Consider the following 22,327-nt stretch of genomic DNA (forward strand, 5'->3'; position numbering starts at 1 on the left):
GCTGAAATTGTCCATCCATCATGTTACCTCTCCTAATCTGCTTCTTTAACATAAAGCCACACGTGAATAACATCACGATTGATGAAAGCCACATTTAGAAATTACAGTTATCACCCATTCTGGGCTTCCAAATTAAACTCAAGGCACATTAGCATTTCAAATCCATCTGAAAAAGATAATCCTAAAATATATTTCTGACTCCTACAGACAGTGGAATTTGGGCAAGTTTCCTAAATTCTCTGCACCTCAGTTTCCTCAGTTATAAAATGAGATTAACCAGTTGTATCTACGCAATAGATTTATATAAGGAAGTAAATAAAATAAGACTCGTAAGTATGAACTACTCATTGATTTCTTTTTCTCATCAACATGATGTAGTAGAATATGGTAGTTAAAAGGGCACAGATTCAAGAACCTGAGTTCAAATCCCAGCTCTTCCATTCCTTACTATGACCTCAGGAAAGTTGAGTCTCTCTGAGCCTCCAGTTCTTCATCTGAAGGATTAGGATAAAAACAGCACCTTCCCAATAGGTGGCTGAGAAGAGGCCCCCACTGGCATAAACTCTGAATTTGGTTTATAGCTCTTCTCATGATGATGAAACCAAGGCTGATGAGAAGTGTCACCCAGCCCTGGAGAAGCTGGCTACAGAATGAGTTTAGGGACAGGTGCAGGCTTCCACAAGGAAACAGATTTGGGAGCAAACCGATGTGTGTGACAGAATCCACTTCCTGGCTCTCACACAGCTATTGTTCCTAACACCTTGGGCTCACATTGCATGGTCACTGGAGTGTTTGTTTACCTGTTTCCTGATTTTTTTTTCTTCTTTGCTACAACTGGAGTCCCACAAGGCCAACCAGGTCAGGGACTGCATTGTTTGTTTGTGGCAAACATCAAATGCACCTGCCCCTATGCAATGCCTGGGCCAAATGTTCGCATCCAGCCTTCTTTGAGTCCAGTGACCTTCTCCTCTTGTCCATGTCCCACCCCTCTGGGCCTGTAGTCTTTGATCCTGGAAGGCAGGTGTCCCCCACCCATGTTGCTTCTAATCCTGAGTGAGTCAGGACTCTTTGACTGTCATCAGTTTGCTAAACAGGAAGCCAGGACATCAGGTTCCCAGGGTAGCTGGAGACCAAAATCAAACAACATGATGGAGAATTTCAATCTCTCAATCACTCTCTCTGACCTCTGTCTCTGTCTCTCTCTCCCCTCCTTCCCATGCTCCCCACCATCAGCCTTTGATTCAGAATTGTACTACAATGCCTTTATTCTCCCACAGGCTGTAGCATGGCCTCCAGCAGCTCCAGGCTTCCCTTCCACCAACTTGGCAACTGCAGATGGGCATTCCTGTCTGGCCCAAGAATCATATTCTCATCCCTGAACCAGTCCCTAAGGTCAGAGAATCAAGGCTCTGACGGATCAGGGCTGGGTTATATGGCTCACCAACGGAGTCAATGAGAAGTCATCCCCACTTAACCTTGTAGATTCAGTATGCAGGGAAATGGTACCCAAGAAAAATGGAGGTGCTGTTGTCAGACAAGGGAGTAGATGCTGAGTAGGGAAAAACAACAAATGTCATCTAACCCCACATTTCTTCAGAGCTACTGCTGTACCTGTACAGGTACTGACTGTAGCTACTGACTGTACCTCTAGCCTGGAGGAGCCCTGTGAGCCCTAAGGCTCCAGGCTGGCAATCTACCACTCAGATACAAGACAAGTTCACACCTTTCTCCAGAGCCAGCAGCATCTCCAAATTGCCTTGCAGTGTCACCTAGGTACAGACTTCACAGTTCTGCATTTCCACCTACCTCCATATCCTAAAGGCACCAAGTTCCATAGATTAAGTCTACCCAAAGCTGCTCTCACCACACACCCCTTCCTTTTTGCAGGACCCTGGGGCCCTATATACTTCTCAGAACTACTGCCTATTTGTCCTCAGAGACTCTACTGCCAGATCTGGTGACTTCAAGCACAGCTAGTATCAGCCTCCTCTGCTCAGTGGTTCCCTTTTGCCTAAAACATGAACTTCTGCCTTCTCAGTCCGGCATTTGGAGAGTTCCCCACATGACCATCTTCTCTAGCCTGCCTTTTCCTTGCTCCCCTAAACTACTTCCCACTCCAGACAAACAGAGCCACTTCAAACTGGTCCCCCTAGTCACCACCACTTACCTTCCCCACTGTGAAGAAACTTTGTCTCTACCTCACCAACCCAGTAACCTCATACAGTGGAAGTCTTCCCACAGCATGGGCTGGAAAGTCAAATCCAAATTCAACGCTTACTGCCATGTGGCCCTGAACAAGTACTTTCTGTTGGATCTGTTATGTGCAAAAGACACTGATCCCTAATGCACCAGATTGCAATGTCAAATACAGTTGTATATCTCTGTAAAGCCTCCCTCACAGTGCCTGGTACGGGAGAAGCTCTGTGCATGGATGGTGCTTCACACCATTAGCCACCTGTCGTCAAGGCCCAACCCAATGCCACTTCTCTGATGAAAACTCTGTCGACCCCTGTCCCCTATCAAGGCTGCCTTTTTGCTTAAAGTCTACCTTGGAACGGACTTGGTCACATACCTGTCAATCACTCAGCTAGACTGGAATGTCCACCATGATGCAGATGAGCAGTATCTCTCATCTCTGCATTCCTGAAGTGCTTTGCCCCTTGCTATACACCCAGGTAATACTGAATCTTATCGGTGCAATGGGCTCCAATGGTGTGCAGCACAAAACAGCCCTGCTTATTGTCGCTCATGAGTTCACTGTACAGTGCTAACCGGAACCCAGCCTCCTGGTTACAGGATTCCAGACAGTCTGTCTCTCCATCAGCTCCTCCGCTTGTCAAACAAGAATCACAGTGCTCACCTCCTACCAAGTATCATGTTTTATAAAATAAAGCACATGATGCTGGCTACCGCACCCAACAAAGCGAGTGCCCTGGAGGTTTTAGGTGAACCCAAATCCTGTGCAGGGCACTAAGACGGTCCCATTCCTTCTTCCTTTCATTCCTCCTTCTTGCTCCCCAATTCTCAGTTCCAAAATTGCAACCCCAAGGGGCTGCCTCCTTTATACCTCAAGCTGGACAATAAGGAATTAAAGGCTTTTTGGGCTAGAGGTGTGGCTCAAACTGTAGGCCTCTCCTAAAAATCAAATTCACCCTTGAACTCAAAAGATGTATCATCATGTAGCAGAGTTAAAACACTGCTAAATGCACTGAGGCATTGTATTCGTGCCTTCCATCAAACCAGTCAGTCAAACAATGGACTCAAGGACAGACTTCCACAGTCCCTGCAGTATTACAGCTGGAATAAGCTTATGAGTGCTAAAATAAGGTGCTAAGGAAGATACCCGGCTGAGAGTGAGAATACTTGCCACTTTTAAAGGATTTTATTTATGATCCCATCAAGTGGCCTTACATTTCTCGCTCCTCTTCCCCCTCTCCTTTTTGTTTTTTGAAACAGGGCCTCATTACATAGCCCAGGCTGGCCTTGAACTCTCAATCCTCCTGCCTCAGCCTCTAAGTGCTGGGATTTCAGGCGTGCTCCACTATGCCCTGCTCTGTTTCTAATTTCTCTATGATATACATTCCCTACTGACAACTTCCTGAATCTCATTTGTACATTGACTTTTCCTTAAGATAAAGTCTTAGAAGTGAAGTTTTAAGGTCAAGGGTTACAGTTTTATGCCTTTTGGTGTTTATATTGCCAAACTGTCCTTGAGAAAGACTTACCAATTTACACTCCTATCAGCAACAAGAGCAGAAAGTTTGAAAGAACCTATTTACCCACACTTTTTTTTTTTTTCTTGAGACAAGTTCTCTCTATGTAGCCTGGGCTGGCTTTGAACTTACAATCCTCTTGCCTCAGCCTCCCAAGGAGTCGTGATTACAGGTGCAAACTACCCTCAGCTTACCAATGCCTCCTTAATAAAGCATCATCAATGTTTTAAATGTCTGTCAGCATAAGATCCTGCATCTTTGATTATTAGGGAAATTGGGCCTCTTTTCTTGTGTACTAGATGGCTACATACACCCATCTGACCACTACCCTCTTTTTGTTTGTTTGTCTTCCCTTTTGTTGGGACAGCAGGTTAAACTCAGAGCTTTGTGCTTGCAAAGCAGGCACTCACAAAACAGGCACTCTACCACTTGAACCACATCTCCACTCCATCTTGCTCTGGTTATTATGGAGATAGGTCTTGAGAACTATTTGCCAGGGCTGGCCTCAAACCACAGTCCTCCCTATCTCAGCCTTCCAAGTAGATAGGATTGATTAAAGCCATGAACCACTAGCTCCTGGCAATCACTACCCACTTGCTTCCCTTGCAAACTATCTCTCCACTTACTTCCCCATCCTCTCTGGCTGTAACAGGAACTTCTAGGTCCTTATATATCACACCTGTGGCCCCCAATCTAATAATTGATGTCTGCAATCTATGCAAACTGTCTCAGAATGGTACCCTAACACAGAAAAAACAATCAGAGTCATTTCCTAGAATTTTTCAATCAGGATGGGGGAGAGAAAAGCCAGTCTCTCGAAACTGGCAGAAGTTGTAAGATGTGAAACCACACAATGGTTCCCCACCATATGTGGAAAGAGGTGAGGAACCATGGGGCTGGCAGACAGAAAGCAGCAGACAGACAGTTGATGACTGCTAGTAGTCTTCAAGTTCCAGGTTACAGGGGTGCAGAGGCAAGCTGGTCCTGCACAGCCTACTCTTCCTTTGAAATACAAGATATCCCAATGTCCCACAGCTGACTTCTCACTTGTCCATACTGACTCCAACTGAACGTCTGTCACTTGCAAACAGACTCCTGCCTAAGACATCTTGTCTACTAATTTTATCTTCTTTTGTGAATTACTTCTTCAGATCCGCTCATCTCTTTACTGCACAGTTCATCTTTCTGATTGATTTTGTTTTATTTCATTGTTTTTGAGACTGATTCTCACACATAGCCCACACTAGCCTCAAAGTTGAGATTCTCCCACTTCTGGACTGCTGGGATTACAGGCACATAGCACTATACCCTATTCTGATTGATTTTTTTATAAGTATCATATATTAAGACTACTTATCCAACTTAACTTTTAACTTGTGTTATTATCTTATTTGTCATAGAGAACTACTTTCTTAATTGTCAAATATGTCCAATCTTTTTCCGGTAATTGTATCCCAAAACTATACAAAATATTCACTTTCTTCTAGAATGTTTATAGTTTCATTTTCAGAAACCTAAATCTTCACTGGGTCTATAATTTATTGTAGTTAGTATAAAGTAACAATCTAACATATCTTTCCCAATTACTTAGCTAGTATCTCAACCCCATTCTCTGAGCAAGCTATTCTTTTCCCTAGATTTGAAATGTGTCCTTCATTAGATGCTACTTATACATGCATCTGGGGGCAGAAACTGCATTAATGTCTTCAGATTATTATTGGGTCTCTATGATCATTAGGGCATTATCTTTGTGAGCCTGTAAGGTAGCGAACAAGTTGTTAGCCTGTGGCCGCAGGCAAGTTAGCAACAAAGCTACAACAGAACAAGTGCAAACCACCTACCTCCACCTTAGTGCAAACCACCAACCTCCACCTTAGCTACTTCCAGATGTAGAAAATGAAGCAGAAGCCCAGTCCTCTGGAGTCACCCTCGACTATGAAATCTGTGTGTCACCTGTAGAGATAAGGCACATGGTGCAGAAGGAAGCAGCGGGTCAGGATGCTGGGAGCCCACTGGAGAGCTTGGTAGTGCCCATTCGTCCCTGTCAAGTTGAAAAGCAGGTGATAGCTTCAAGTCCACAGGGCAATGTTGCCATCACTCATGTCTAAGATGCAAGAGTTTTATGTTCTCTCAACAATATTTACTTAGTGTTCTCCTTGGCCAGATGGAGAGCTGTGTATTTTTAAACTTTCCAGGAAGACTGTTTATTAAGGTAATACAGTGCAGAACAATCAAACTGTTTATTTCTTTATTTCATTTTCCTTTCTAAAATCCACTAAAGAAAATACAAGAAGCAGGCATTTCCCGCTCTTAGAATGTAGGCGGCAGTTAAATTAGCAGCAGTGGATTTTTGTCCTGTTTGTGTTACACACATAGCTCCTTATGGCTTTAACTTTTTCCTCTGGGATAATTTTCATGTTAATGTGTAATGCGGGCTCTTCAAATTAACATCAAATTCTATTAGGAAGTGCCCACAGTTGAATTGTTATCAGTGGAAAAGCATTATCAAATTCTCAAGATTGGAAGTTGGGCACCGGTGGCTCACGCCTGTAATCCTAGCTACTCAAAAGGCAGAGATCAGGAAGATTGCAGTCCAAAGCCAGCCAGGGCAAATAGTTAACAAGACCGCATCTCAAAAACAGCCAACATAAAAAAGGGCTGGTGGAGTGGCTCAAGTGGTAGAGTGCCTGCCTAGCAAGCATGAGGCCCTCAATCCCAGAACAGCCCATGGGGAAAAAAAAAATTTTTTTTTCAAGACTTTAAGAATAAGAGCCTCAGAGATCAACCTGGGCCAAATGCACATTAAACACAGTTGAAGAACGTTTGGCTCAGCAAGAGTGAGCAACATGCCTAAGGTTGCACAGCATATTGCTGGCACATTCCCCCTTCTCTTTCACTTTCACAGAGTGGTGATAGAGCTTTCAGTAGGAATTGAAACATGTCAGGTTAGTGCATTTAACAGCAAAAGAAGATACCATGTTACCTGGAAAAGAAAAAAGTGGGTGTCTTGATCCCACTTCTGGCAAGTTATTAAATTGCTACATTTTTGAGCTCTGCCTGGTGTTATCAAAACCACCACTCCCATTTGACAGCAGATTGTGACCTTAGGTTGAAAGTGTTGTTATGCAGCAGTGGTGCACAGTATCACCACAGCCTGGGAACCCAGGGGCGGGGCTCTGGCTTTCGTCCTCCAGTGGGCATAAGAGGTATCGTCTCATGTTTGAGGCTTCCTTTGCTAAGATCAATGTGTTTATCCCAGGTGCTGCTGAAGAGCAGAACCAGAACCTCCTAGATGATTCTGCACCAGGTGTACTTGGCCTTGGTAGGCAGACTTGGGACACCTTTAGCATCTGGTGAGGCTCAAGGAGAGCTTGTCCCAGTCGTCAGAGAGCCTGCAGGTTAGTGGGGGAGACACTAATGTTCTGGGGTTTTTTTTTAACCCAGTGGTTCAGAATAGGATGGGATGCTGAGAGAGGGTGGGACTCAGACACCAGCTGCAGGAGCTGCAGAGCAGAGTCCTGTGTGCAGAGCTAAATTGCAGTCAAGGCTCAGAGATGATTTCAGAAGAGACACAGAACAGCAAGGAGCTGTCGGGTTCCACGGTTCCCAAGTCCGGCTCATCCACAGAACCTCCTGGGGAGTTTATGGAACACAGATTCCCAGGCTTTCCCCATGAGCTTCTAACTGGATGCATCATGGGCAAGGCCTGTGTTATGGACTCGACTGTGTTCCCTGAGATTCACAAGTTGAAGTCCTAACCCCCCATACTCAGAATGTGACCTTGTTTGGAAATAGGGTCTTTATGAAGGTCATCAAGCTCAAATGACGTCTTCAGGGTAGGCCCTGATCCAACACTTCCCTTATAAAAAAGGGAAAACAGGCTAGGAGTGGTAGCAGATTCCTGTAATCTCCACTTGGAAGGTGGAGGTAGGAGGATTGAGAGTTCCAGGTCAGCACGGGCTACACAGTGAGACCTGTCTCAAAAAAAAGCCTACAAAAACAGGGACCAGTGTGGGATCAGAACACAGAAACAGACACATGCAGAGGGAAAGTGATGTGAAGAGAGACAGGGAGGGCTGGCAGAGTGGCTCAAGTGGTAGGGCATCTGTCTAGCAAGTGTGAGGCCCAGAGTTCAAAAAAAGAAAGAGAAAGAGAAGATGGTCATCTGCAAGCTAAGGTGAGAGCCTAGAACAGGCCTTCCAGCACCTCCCAGAGGAGGATGATCCTGCCATACCTTGATTTTGGACTTCTGGCCTCCAGAGCTGCAGGGCAAAACATTTCTAAGCCACAACTTTGTACAGCAGCCCCAGCATACCCAGCCAGCCCAGGAATTAGTGTTAACACAGCTGCGGAGCTCTAAGGTCCAGGTCTGGGGACTGGCCCACTTTGGAGGCTTTTTTTTGGCCCTGGCCTACGGTGGGCTTCCCTTGGATCTTAGTCCCTCCTCCCAGTAAAGAAGGTGCTGGCTATGGGATGGAGCACTCTTTACTTCACTCAAAGGTGACATCCAACCCATGGCCATGTCCATTAAGGGTGGCCTTTCTCTGTGTGGTCACTGCTGCTTCCAGGCAGCTGTGAGTGCCAAAGTGCAAGCTCACAATCTGCAAATGTTTCTGGGAAGAAACATCACTCCCCCCTCCAGGAGCTCTAAAATTATTGAAGCCTGGGCTTTGGAACATGCCTCATGCCAACCTTGGCTTGGAGGGAGGTAAACTGGGAGGAAGCACCCCAGACTTGGGTTACCTTGTGCTATTTTTGTTTGTGCTTTCGATTCGCCAGGTGGGAACCATGCAACTCTCACCTGGGTAAATCACATGCAAACTCTGAACCAAAGCAGTTACAACAACGGAAGAGCCACCACGTTCCACAGAGGACAATGCTGTGTAGATAGACAGGAGTGTAGCCAACACCATGCAGCACCTTGGAAAGGGTTAGAAAAGAGCACCTCGTCCTCAGGACACTTTCTGATCCATTTACACATTTACTATCTCTATGATGTGAAGAGCTGTGCAATGAACAACCAAACACAGAAGCCCTGAGATATGGAACTTTGCAATGGGTCAACACCACAGGAAGAAGGAAAGTGGGTCCTTGCTTGTGTGATCCTGGAAAATTGCTTTACCTCTCTGAGCCAAATCAGCTTCTCAAATTGAAGTAAGAGCGATAATGATAACAGGGTGATCATGATGGCTGAAGATGAGAAAAATGAGCCAGGCATAGTGGTGCACAGCACTTGGGAGGTGACGGCAGGAAGATGGTGAGCTTGATGCCAGCCTAAGCTACATAGTGAAACCCTGTCTCAAAAAAAGTGAGAAATGCTGGACCCCCTTTACAAAGCTGTGGGCTTCTTTTCTATTTCACATTTTTTATTAACATATGTCAGTGGTGAAAATAAAGTTGTATTTCAGTGTAATATTTCTATACTATACATGAATACAATGTACTTCAATCAAATTCAGCCCCTCTATTATTCTTTCTTATCCCTTGCCTCCCCCTTTTAAAATTAATTTTGACAGGTTTTATTATTCTATTTTCACACGTGTGTATAAAGTACTTGGGTCACATTCACCCCTACTTCACCCTTTGCTTTTGCCCAGGGCTTGTTTTCTGAGCCTGTATTTCCTGACTGATTTACACAAGCAAAAAGAGTCATTGACAAGTAAAAGTCTTTAACTGAACTCAACCTTGACTTCTTTAATCCAAGCTTTGAATGCCATAGGAAAGATGACTGATTATTCAGAGGTGAGGGATGTTAAATCCCAAAAGTCTAAAAAATATCATGTCACATGTGTCACGCTCCTTTCTCATAAGAAAATGTACTTTGGACATCCCTAGGGTAACTTAACTCTATTTCAGAAATTACTACTATTCTTCCCAAAGGGGAGGAGATGTTACTAGGCAGACACTCACACAGGAAAAAAAAGCTTAAGTCTTCAAAGTGCACAAAGATGAATATACAGTAGGTAGACTATTCCTCCACTGCTTACAATATATTTGAAAACTGGAAAGCCTACATGCCCTACATGGGGGCTTGGTTAAATAGAAAACGAGTCAAAGAGAATCAGAGACATAGACCTCTTTAGAACTGGACAGCCCCAAGGGTTTGCGAGAAAATACCCAGCATTCCACTGAAGTGCACTCAGCTTCCAAAGTCTTCCTTAACACCCATTCATTTTGTGAGACATTGTAAACACAGATACGGGAAGGCTCTGCAACACAGTGTTGACTGAAAACATCAGCAGAACAGCGGGAATGTAGGATCTCACTCCTACAAAATGGTATCTCTATGTTCATATGCATAGACGTACACAGAGAGCTGGGGAAGTGCCCACCTAAGGCTGACAGTAATTCTCTGTGAATGGTGGCACCAATAGCAGTGCACACGGGAGAAGAGGGATTCTGGCTTCTTCTTGATACTTTGCCTTATTTGAATTTTCTTGAGAGCAAGCATTATCTGTGCACTTTTTTTTTTGAAATCTTAAAAAGTAGACAGAATGACTCCTATTTAACTGTGAGTCACAGCTGTATACTTGATTCATTTTTTAATGTCTCATATATGTTAGTATTGATGTTCCAAAGAGCTGGTCTGATTATGGAGGAGCGCAGCTGTGATGGAACAAAAAGAGAATCAATGAGACCAGGTTTGGCTCTAGAACTAATAGGTGCCTCTAGGATAAGTAATTACTTCTTGAGTCTCGGATTCTTCTTGTGTTAAGAATGGAGAACAATAAATCACCAAGTTGGAAAGATTAAGGAAAATGATGATCACAAAGGGCTTGATAATTTTTAAGTTATTGTTTTAGAAAGAAGATGTCATTGCCCGCCTTCCCGCCCTCCTCCTAGAGCCCAGCATGGTACCAAGTACGCAGCAAGCATGAACTAGTCTCACTGGGTTTCTGGTATGAAGGAGACAGCAGCCAATCCATAGCTATATCAGAATGTTGCTCCCAGTGAACCTCCTGCTCTTACACAGACAGGTGTTCAGAGCATACAGTTCACCCAGGGCGACAGAAATTCCACAGGCCCAGATTCACTTCTCAGCACTTACCCAGAAAGAACTCCCACTCTCATAGGCCTCTCAAACCATTTGCCCCATCATAATCATTCCTGAAATGTTTTCAGTCTCCCCAAAAGACTAGCAAGAACACCAGGCACCATGACAGAAAACAGTCAGTCACCCAATCGTCACTGAGAGGTAAACTAAAAAGTGTGCTTGAAGGGTACCCGAAGACAAGCCTTCACCTGCATTAACCACTCAACCATCCTTGGAAAGCAGGCTTCCCTTCCTCAATTTGTATTTTGCTATCTGTTACAGAGAATTAAGCTTTGATTTTTTAAATCCACTCTAATTGGATACTGCTGATGGGAAGACATCTGGGGCAAATATCTAGGCCTGGTGCATTCCATCCCAAGCGATGGTTAGTGGTTTGGGGAATGAGTGTGTGGCAGAATAACCAGTGGTTACTAATTATTATATATCACAGGGTTTGGCATCACCCATAAAGCCCCATCAGGCTGGTCTCTTCCTCTTCAGAGAAATTACAGAATTGACTCTTTAGAAACTTTTCCTTCGAGTTAACATATGTTTTCCTTGTCTTAATTGGATCCAGCCTCCCTGCCATGAGCAGAAGGCAATTTTTCTTTATTGATGACATCCTTCAAATACCAGGTCATCAGCTATTCCTAGGTCTCTGGAAGGGTCCATTGCCTGGCTTCCTATTTTCTTTCCATTTGCTCAGTCTCCTTCTAGTAGTGATGTGAAAAGCATGGGAAGATCCTGTCCTAAGCTACCTTCAATTTGGCCAAAAAAAGGGATGAGTATTACCAGCATGAAGCATCTCCTCCAACCGACACACCACCTCAAAACTCAGGAGAGCTGTTTGCCCCGAACATTTGGTCTAATGCAAATATTTATTTCTGCTGAAACAACGAAAACAAACCGCTTCCAACTTAGTGGGGGAGGGGGAGTTTGCCAAACATTTTTCACAGTTAGGACAAACATTTGAAAAACATTTTCCTACTGGCCCTCTACCCTTAATCTTTCTTAACCATGTTGGAGCATTTCCTAATTTACTGTCTTCTGTGATATCAAGGCCTTTTCCTAAAGAATCTTGCTTTCTCTGCTCTCCCCTTTGCCTTCCCGCAACACAAATACAGCACCAGTCACTCATTCTGGAAGTATCTGAACATCCATGATGTTACAGGTACACCCTCTGCTAACATACATTCTCCCTCATCTGTGACTATAGGCATGGTGGCATCCACCCACAACTCTCCAAGGAGGATATTGGGCAGCCTTTATCACTCAAGTCAACAGCCCAATTATTTGTCCTTACCCTATCCCCCTACTCTTCTTGCAGCTTGGCTCCTTCCTTATCATGGGCTGTTGTCTGCATGTCCCACCATGCTCATCCTAGGCATATTAACAGACGACACAAAGACAAAGCGGAGCACATTTCTTCACCAGCCACTGAAAGCAGATTTTCCCGGGCCATCTGCTGACCCTTCTCTGCTTGTCTCCATTTCAGAAGTGCTGCCAAGGCTCAGCCAAGATGGAATTCCATTTTCAAATGAGGTTTCACAAGACGTTTTATCAAATATGCAGGCCAATTACACTGGCTGTGCTCTTTCCATCCTGCAGTTGAGTAATTCTATCCCTCACCCCCCTTCCCTTCCTGAGGTGGGTGAATTCAGAGCTATACCTCCCCTGCAGGAGCAGATCAAAGGCATGGCTTCCTGTCCCCTAATTATCAGGCAGTGACATCATGCTACCTCCTGGCCAGGAGCCCAAGTCTGACAGGGGACTCCCAAAGATGTCCATGGTTCTTAGAGACTCTCTCGCCTCACAAAGTAAAATTGCTAAATGAATGCAAGGAGAGCCAGAGAGAGAGAGAGAGATTGACATGGTTTCTAAATACAATCATTCATAAGGTTAACACTGAAAATTGGAGAGGGATTAACTCTGTGAGAGCTTTTCTATGTACCCCATCTTCAGGAAGGAGAGCAGGGTGCCCTTCATCTGGCAGAGGAATCCTCCCACCTCCCCCACTCTAGCCCTCCACTTCTGTATTAAGTGAAGAAAACTACAGACTTGAGCTTACAAACTAAGGTGCCACTTTGAGGGAGATGCCTAAAGACAGGATTGTCTGAGGAGTAGGAAGGGGACATTGGGCAGATATGACTGCACATGGTAAGCCAACACCAGCTGGAACCGGCCTGCCCACTGCCCACCTCTTTGCTATGCCAAAGAAAAGAAGCAGTGCTGCTGTCTACATGTGGCCCTCCCATCACTGTCCCCACCACCACCACCATCCATCTGCTTTAATGCCCTGAGACTTATGGTTACATCTTTGGTCACTAGCCTACCAGGAAGACAAAGAATACAAAAAAGGTTATCCTTGCTCATTTGATGTTAGTGGGTGGGACACAGGTAATGGGACTCAGGAAGACACAGCCATACAAGTATGTGGCATGTGTGTGTTCATGCATGTGCAGGAAAGTATACCACAGTGTGTCCATCCCCTATCCACCTCTTGACCAGAGTCACCTGAGTTGACACAGCTACACTTTTAAGATAGAAACACCTACTGCAAGGATTCACTGATAAGTCATTCATCCCCTAGAAGGAATTACTTTACCCAGCTGCTCCCAAATTGTCACTTTGCTGAAATCATGCTCTGGGAAGAAAATTATGACCCTAGTTTGCCCCTTTCTCCAGGAAGTCTGACAGAGATGCACTTTCTCTGCCACAATTACAACCTCATGGGTGACTACATTTAGAAACCATTCTACCTGAGAAATGAGTTTGGCTTTTAGCTTCCATTCTTACTGGGGAGGAAAGAAGTTTGTATGGGAACATGGAGACACTCTGGAGGCCATGAGAGGTCTACCTGCAATTGCTCTCAAAAAGTCCAAGTTCAAGTAACCTTGGACAAGTGAGGCCCTTTGTTTCCTCTTTCTTGGTTTCCCCATCTGTTAAGCAGGGAGAAAAAACAGAACAGTTCTAGAGAGTTCTATACAGAACTCTCTAGGGTGGGAGTCCACTGTTTCTCTTCTGGAAATAAAGAACAACTGAGAAGGCTCAGCTCCACCAAGGCACCGGCAGCCTGTGGCCTCTGCCACTTCCCAATACAGGAATGTTCTTATCTGTTTATCTCAGTTCTTTTGCTTTCTGCACAGGCCCCGGAAGTTGTCCTTTGAGGTTCATTTCATCGTTGCCTTTTAAAAAAACATTGATCTTCCACAGATTACAAGTTCCTAGAGACATGGCTAGCCCTATCACAACTGGCTTAATTTTTGACTACCTTCTATTGGGAGGATGTCACCAGTGGACTCCAGCACAATTTCAAATAGAGTTCCTTGCTTCTGACACTGAAAAACAACCAACTGTTTTAGTGTTTCAAATACTTCCTTTCCTTTATAAGTGTGCCCTACTGGGTTATTGTTAAAATGTTTAAAATCTCACAAAAAACGGTTTGTAAGGAGAAACCATTTTGAAGTGGTTACAAGAACATTCTGTCTTTGACATCTTTAAATACATCTTTTCTTACTGCAGTCTGTCCTGTTCGGAAGAAGTAGAAATCCTTTATATTGTTCTGCCCATTTTCATTTTAGACCACTTTTTTGAAGTCCATGGAAGTTTCTTTTTCTTCCATCTATGGATCTGCTGTCCTTTCACAACTTATTTTATTTATCTATTAATTGTCATACTGAGGTTTGAACTCAGGGCCCCACACTTGCTAGGCAGTCCCTCTTGCCACTTGAGCCACACCACAGGCCCTTATTTTTGTAATAAAATGACTATTTCAAAGTATCCTCACATTAGGAGTTTGAAGAAGGAACGCAGGGCTCCATATATGTTTGTATCATACACTTAATCTGAAACAGGAAAGTAGTTGCTCAAATTAAGCAAGTTTCCCAACAAGATATGAATGGGGGCACCATTGCCAATATCCAGGATTGCCCCTGAACTGAACTGAGTCGTGCCAAGTCCCCCATTCCCACCCCAAGCCTGGCCAGCTCTATCTCTCCCTCCCTGATCTCTTCCCCACTCCTCCTCCGAGGCTCTCTCCCTCTCCTCCTATCCATTTACCTCTCTTATCTCTCTTTCTCCTTCTGTCTTCCTCCATCCCTCCTCCCTCTCTTTCTGATCTCTCTCTTCTTCCACACTCCCCTCATTTTTCATATCGGAAGTTACGAGAGCATCATACTCCACTGTGTAGAACTCTCTAGAACTGCTCTGTCCAAATGCACTTTCTGCTATGACAGGAATGTGCTAGACTGCACTGTCCAATAAGGTGTCCACTAACTTCATGTGGCTATCGAACACTGAAATGTACCTAGCATGCCTAATGAACTGGAATTTTAAAGTTAGTTTAAATCTATAGTGACATGCTAGTGGCTATCATGTTGGACAGAGTTTCTTTAGAGGACTAGATGCCCTTAACCCTTTCAGGTCATTTCCAGTGACAGGTTATGTCAGATGACACAACCACCCAATCCCAACAAAGAGCCATAAAGGAAGGCAGCCCCTACCTCTCTATCCAGCCCATCAGCCGGCCCAGACCTCTACTCGGGAAAGGCACCAAAGCTCTGCCCAAAGACACTACTGCACAGCAGTGTTCCTCCAGGAGCTCATCCTCCCTCAACCAAAGGGTCTTCCTGACCTTGTTAGTGGCTTTCATGTGTAGCAACTGTTGTTCATAAGAACAATGTCCCAGAAAATTAGTACTTGTCTTCCAGATTCAGGCTCATCCCTCAAGTGTAACCCTTCAGTTATCCTTCAGTCATACACCGGCCCCTTGGGCCATTGTCCAAAGTAAAAGTCAATGTAGTCTACCCAGCTGTAAGGTTCACACTATAGTCCACCAGCTATGGGGTTCACACAACAGTCCACCCAGCTACAGGGTTCACATCACAGTCAGCTTCAGCTCTTTCGGGGGAAGAAAAATCCAGTTCTGCTCATGTGTAGTTTGCTAGTTTAAAAAGCCTTGAAAGGGGGCTGGGGTAGTAGTAAAGCACTTGCTTAGCATGCACAAGGCCCTGAGTTTGGCCCCAGAACACAAAAAAACAAAAACAAAAAGGCCTAAAATGAAAACAGTGCTGCCCAAATGCATATCTTAACCCATCTCTCCATGCTTTTATCCCAAGGCTCACATTTAAAGTATCACCTCTGCCCAGGGTCCTTCAACAATCAAATGGTGAGCAGATGCATAAATAAAGTTTACCCTTGTAAGAGTTTCAGGAGATAATTTAAGAATGGTTTTCTCAAAATGAGAAATGGGCATGGGGGCAGGGTCGAGTCAGGAAGTAACTGCTTTCTTTCTAAAAAGTAGCATGATTAATACAAAATGGAATGCTTCCTCCAGTGTCTGAATGGGAATAAAAAGAACAACATTATCTTCAATCTCTGAAAATAAATCTTGTCAATATTTAGGATCTTTTTAAATAAAACTTTTCACTGAAATATAACAGGATATTTTTAAAATAGAAATTACCCCTATGATTTAAGGTCATAATCCAACGATCCATTGTCTTTGCTATTCTACTTTGATGTGAGGGGAGGGGGTGAGGGTGGCAGGACTGAAGACATTCCTAATGTTCTTCTAAGTGCCTCCCAGTACTATCATTTTCTATTGTTTTCTCAAGTTTCACTTCTGGGTTGCATGATCTATGGCAATAACACCTTTTTGTAGCCATAAGGCTTTTTAAAATGAATATTTAGCCAGAAATCTATTGGCTACACACACTAACTAAATATTGCCTGCAGACCAAGATGTTTCATAAAAACACTTGAAGTCCCCAGGCATGGGTCAAATAGCCCTCAATAAAGGTGTCTTTGGTCATGTGTTGAGCCTGTTCCTGAAATTCACTTGGGCTTTCTTGCAGCCTTCAGTGCAGACCCAAAGGCTATCATTTAGCAAGCCACTACAAGAGTTATGGCTTCCGAAGACATAATTTAAACAAGGATTAGTTTGGGCACTGCAAGAATCACGCTCTTTAGAGTTTAGAATCTGACAAGAAGCAGCTAAGCTACTGAAAGATGAGTCTTGTGGGCATTTATCTGATGATTATAAAAACAGGCAGTGAGATTAACTACAATCATCGTTTGAAAACTTTCTTTTAGAAAGAAGGCCTTCTGAAATATTGCTTTTGGTTTCTCTACCCCCATGTTGTCAGTACTGAAAAGGAAACATGTAAAATAAAAGACAGTTTCATTTAACGGCATTGTGTTTAATGGGCCAGGCTGCTTTCACATGAGCTAGCTGCCTTCACCATAACAAAAGCTGCTGCTCTCCAATACCTTAAGATAGAAGGGAGACACTTAGGATAGACTAAGTTGGCTGACTAAGCTGTCAGAGGGCTGCATGCTTCAAATACCCCAATATTCCAAGAACTTAATTCAGCCATGTTCTAGGTTCACCATCATGAACTGGGGGTGCAAGGCTTGGAAAAGAGGTGGGGTGGACTCTGGCTTAGAACCTGCTGCCAGGTCCATCCAAGGCAGAGCCTGCCCCTCCCAGGCCTGGAAGCCAGCTCACTTCCTCCTGCCACCCTCCCCAGCCTTTCTGGTCCCCAGCTTCACCTTCACCCAGGTCCCTAATCTTGATCATCAGGAAGATCCAGGTCAACAAGTCACAGTTATCTGAGCAAATGGTTCCTGCACATTCTGGTTTTCAGCCATTGTGACAAATGGCAAAGTCATTACGTTCCTAACTTCTCAATTCCTGTGCTCGGTGCTGGCTAGTCTCAGCTCAGGAAAACATGCTTAGTACTCCTGATGTCTTCATTGACCAGACATGGCTACTGCTGGCTGGGGAAAAACAGAAAGGTGGGCCCTGGCAAAATTTCTTCTCACCAGTGTTCTCTCAGCAGTGAGACCACAGATCTAGACTGTGAGAAAACCAAAAACTTTTACTGCAATAAACCAAAAAGAAACACACAAAAGGCGCTCTGCAAACACTCTTTCTCACTACCATTATTTCAACACTAGCTCGCCTGCCAATTTTCTGAGATTCTGAAATGTAAATAGATAGAAGAGTAGTCTGGGTTTCTTTTTCATTAAATGCTTAATCACTTAGCTCATTTCCATAAATTGGCATGAATTCTGTCTCAACTTGTTTCTTTTTTCCTCAATAATTTTTAGGAGCGTAATCTAAAATTCCTAAGAGCAATTGGATTGATGTCTTCCCATGAGATCAGGACAAATAAAAAGCCCACAAAATACACATCTAGGGGGTTAGAATTCTGAACTTAGATTGCTATTTTTTTTCTTATTGTCACAAAGGTGAAACTTGCTTGCTGTATTTTCTAATTATTTGTAATGAATCATTTTTAATCTACCTCCAGGTTTTGTATTTCATTGCCACATTAATGTTTCCTACTTTATACATGTTTTAATATGGTAAGAATTTAAATGTATAATGAATTTACAAGCCATCTGCTTTTAAGAATGTGTAATAATAGCCCTGAAGTTACCCACCAACATGGGCAACTACAATTACTTTACAGCACTCACAATGTGTCTGTCTTTCTTCAAGGTCTGTCTCTATTGTTTGAGACAAATGTGACTTTTACTTAAAAGCAACATTTAAAATTGTTTACAGTGTATTTTGTTAACTAAATTAAATTTCACATTCACCTATTATATTCTTATCTGTAACCATTCATAAGAATCCTTAAGAAGTGCTTTTAAACAATTCAGGAGTTTTCTTTATTTACTATAAAATTGATGTTAGTTATTTCACTAACCTGCCTAACGCTTGCTTTCTTTATTTTGTTCTTTCTCTTCCCTTCCTCGGGTCCTGGGGATCAAACCAAGGGCTCTTGGAAACTTTCATTTGTGAATATTTAGCTAAGATGCTATTTGGAGAATAACTAAATTTAATAGAATGACTTCAAGTGGAGGACTGAAGAGAGAAATTTTTTTTTTTTTACTTCAAAATCTTTCACATGGATTAGGATATATGGACTCAAATCTTTATTACGGCCCAGCCTTTATTAAGTAGAAGGGCTTAAAATTATGCATTCTCTCTAGACATAGAGAGAAAAGAGAGGAAAACACAAATTTAAAAAATAAAACTTCCACATAAATGATTAATTTCTCATTCATGTATCACTCTCCCTATGTCCTTACAGGCAAAACCCTCTCCATTTCGTAGACATCCTCAAGAGCTGTTTCTCACTATGAGATGACTACCAAACTCTCACAACAAAATTGAAAGACTTTAAAAGGAAAAAAGCAAGGGGCACATTCTAGAGCACTTCTAGTCACTGTAACTCTGCCCGATGGGAGTCAGTCACTGCACACAGACACACTTCCTCTCCTCCCTAAAGTTCTGAGAAAACCTATTTGCTAACCTGACAAACACAAATAGCAGCCAGTAAATGCAGTGACAAGCATGGAGAACCACTGAGGAAGGGGGACGACGGCACTTTGCCTATTCTAAGGGACAGCTTTTCAAAGCAGAAGCCAAATGTTGAAAAACAGATATCTGGCACAAAATAATTGGGGAGCAGATCCCCTGGGCAACAGGAGGAAGCAGCAAAACTTGAGGGGCCTCCATCACCAAAATATCCAGAGATTTCCCAAGAAATAATTTCAGAATGGAAGGAGGGTAAAAACTTTCCCAGCCTTGGGACACTGAGATGTACAACCAAGTCCCACCACTAGGTGGCCAGCTGTGACAGCTGCAAGCAGGGGCTTTCTCCTTCCCCTCCAGGACTGAACTGCCTAGCCTAAGGGAAAGCCCACAGCCCCCAGCTTGATTCATTTCTTTTAAAATGTCAGGCTGGGAGAAAAAAAAAAAGTCTAGGTCTAAGAATCTAAAGTCACCAAATAACAGTTTCCCCATAAAAATCTGTTCACCACAAAACTGAGGGGGTGTGTGTTGGGGGCGGAGGGGCCGTGAACTTGAGTATTTTAAACTGTGCTTAGTATTTTCAAAACACTACCTCCTTTGGGGCTTTCAAAACAAACCTTCCGGGTGTCTGCTTTAGAGCGACAAGTGACAGAAAGTGTAAGATGAACACCAAGCTGAGTTGCTGAAACTCAGCCCACTGTGGGTTGTGCATACCGGCCTGCACAGCGTGTCCCGAGCCACAAGGTGAAGGAATGGGCTGGATAAACATGAATCGTTTTATTGCTGGCCAGAAATTCTTCCTTCATTCATCAAAGTGGGTGAATGAAAATATTAAGAAGTAGGTATGGCATTTTCATGGGCTGCTTACCGAGGACACTTCTGAAGTCAGCCTTGCTTTGTCTGCCTTCTACCGTGGGTATCAAATCAAGCCTCCCCCCAGGAAAATAAAAAAACACTTCCCCTCTTTATAAAAAGGCTGCACACCAGAATCCAAGTCTTGGCAAAGGAGATATTACATAAATTCTAGGTATTCCCAAATATGTATGTACACACACACACACACACACACACACACCACAAATCCTTTTAGGAAGCATCTAAGTTTCTGGGCCACTTTTTTTTTTTCTTTTTCTTTTTTTTCTAATCTCAAGGAAGAGTGTTTCTAGGTATGATTTAGGATCCTACCCACTTCATTTGGAAGGTATTTCCTGCCAGCTAAAGGTAGGAAATTTAATGATTTGCATCCAAAACACATCTAAGCACCAACATACTTACCTTTCTTAACTGAGCCAAAACCAAACAGTACAGTTATCGGTCCCTAACCCCAGAAAATAAATAAATAGTAACCATCACTGAAATCTTGAACTGTTTTTATATGATTTGTACAGCCATCCTTTCATTATTCCGTGAACAGGCTAATTCCTCAACATCTTATTCTGCCTTTAAAAGGCTTCCTTCCACACGACGGGATTTCCCTAAGAAACATTTCCAGTGGATGGTTTCCAGCAATAGTCTGTATCAACTCAGCCTGCGCAGGCAAAGACTTGGCTTCTGCTAATTCCAACCCCCCCCCCAAACACACACACACACACACACACACCCCAATACACAGACAGAGAACCATCCCGGGCGACTCAGAAAGCTGTTTCATTTGCACGTTTGCCCCTCTCTCCCTGAAAGAATGCTTTCCCAACTAACCTTTCAACAGCTGCGGAGACCGCACGATCTGTAAGGTTAGACCTGGAAACTGGAGACTATTTCAGCATCCTAAGCTCTGCAACCTTCTCTGCCCAAATGCTAATTCTCTGAGTCCAAGGGCAAGAAGCCTCCAAACATTTGCAGACACACAGTTCTACGAGCTGTCCTGCTCGAAACCAACTCACTCACTGCAAGCATCCTGCACACGCACAGCCTCATCCCACACGCCGCCGACACCCGCACCCCGGCCCGCGGCGACTGCGCCAGGCACGCACCGGCCCCGCCGCTTACCTTCCCGGGCTTTCAGCAAGACCGTGTTGGCCACGATGTTTTCCAGCTCCATTGACAGTCGGCGGTCAGCGAGGGAGCCGGCCGGCGGGGCTGTCAGAGCCTGTGCTGCTGCCGCTGCTGCTGCCGCTGCTCGGGCTGCCGCCGCTGCTGCCGGAGCCGGGAGCCAGCAGCCCGCCTTGCTACCGCATTATTCCTGCTGAGCCCTCGGAGTTTCCCCCTCTGCACCGAGGAGCCGCCGCCGCCGCTTCTTCCTCCCTCTGTGGCCCCCCTCCCCCCTCCCTCAACACTTTCCCCCCCACCCCCCACCCTCCGCGTGTCTCTGTCACTCCATTCTCCTCCCCTCCGGCTCGCTCGGATGCTTTAATGCCTCGGATGCTTCAGCCTCCACTCTGTCCCTCCCGGGGGTGTGGTACTCCAGGCTCGGGCCGTCGCACTGCGCAGGCGCAGGCTCAGCCGCGCCTCCCAAGTCGCGCTCGCCGCGCGGGGTCTGCTGGGATTTGTAGTCCTCGCCCGCGCAGGGCGAGGCGGGAAGAGCGAGGCTGGGGATCCGAAGAGCCGCCCAGACGGCACCGAGAGCGTAGACGGCCCAGCCCAGCCGGAGGGCGAGTCTAAAGCGGCTCAGCCTTTCCGGAGCCCACACTCACGGGGCGTTGGCCCGCTTGCCTCTTAACCTCCACGCTAAAAGCCCTGAAAGCGGAATCCACAGGCCACGGCGGTGGGGTGCTGTGATGGAAGAATAGCCAGCCTGGCCCGACCCGGCCCGACCTGGCCCGGCCTCAGCCCACCTCCTCTGGGACAACAGCGGGCTGAGTCCTGGGGCAGCGGCGCCAGCCCGGGGTCCCCCACTCGCGGCTGGCGCGGCCACTGCCAGGCGTCTCGCGCACACACGCCAGGTCGCTGACAAAGGTGCACTTTGTCTCCTCCGAGGGCGGGAAGGTCCGAGAGCCGACGGCGGCTCCCCGCGCGGCCCGAGCGCCTCCTGGCGGCGGCAGGTTTACGTGGACAGCGTCCCGAGAACTCAAGGGATCCAAGCGTGGGAAGCGACGCGTTCTGTTAATAACCAGTCTTGCAGGACGCGAGGCCCGCAAGTCAGCGATCCGAATTACTACCAAACTCTTTCAGATTAGGTTGTAGGAACGCAGACGCAATCGCCTGAGTCAGCTGTAGGGAGAGTTAACGAGTAACAGCCAGGCCTGCGCCGAGCCGGCGGGTTGTTTAACTTGGGGCTCTCAGCTCCTTCCACTGTTATGCTCCAGATCTGTG

At 45.0% G+C, this 22,327-nt stretch overlaps 1 protein-coding gene across 3 annotated transcripts in view; it reads right to left on the bottom strand.

Annotated features, from left to right (window-relative positions):
• Grk5 (G protein-coupled receptor kinase 5) overlaps positions 1-21,351 on the bottom strand; it is a 193,247-nt gene extending 171,896 nt beyond the window's left edge. For all 3 annotated transcript variants that reach the window (XM_020186188.2, XM_074078204.1, XM_074078205.1), the window contains exon 1: positions 21,065-21,351. In XM_020186188.2, the coding sequence (XP_020041777.2) occupies positions 21,065-21,116 (52 nt within the window). In that variant the 5' untranslated portion in view covers positions 21,117-21,351. The remainder of the gene's footprint in view (positions 1-21,064) is intronic.
• Between the last annotated feature and the right edge of the window lie 976 nt (positions 21,352-22,327).

This window comes from Castor canadensis, chromosome 7, assembly GCF_047511655.1.
Source record: "Castor canadensis chromosome 7, mCasCan1.hap1v2, whole genome shotgun sequence".
Classification (NCBI taxonomy): Eukaryota; Metazoa; Chordata; class Mammalia; order Rodentia; family Castoridae; genus Castor; species Castor canadensis.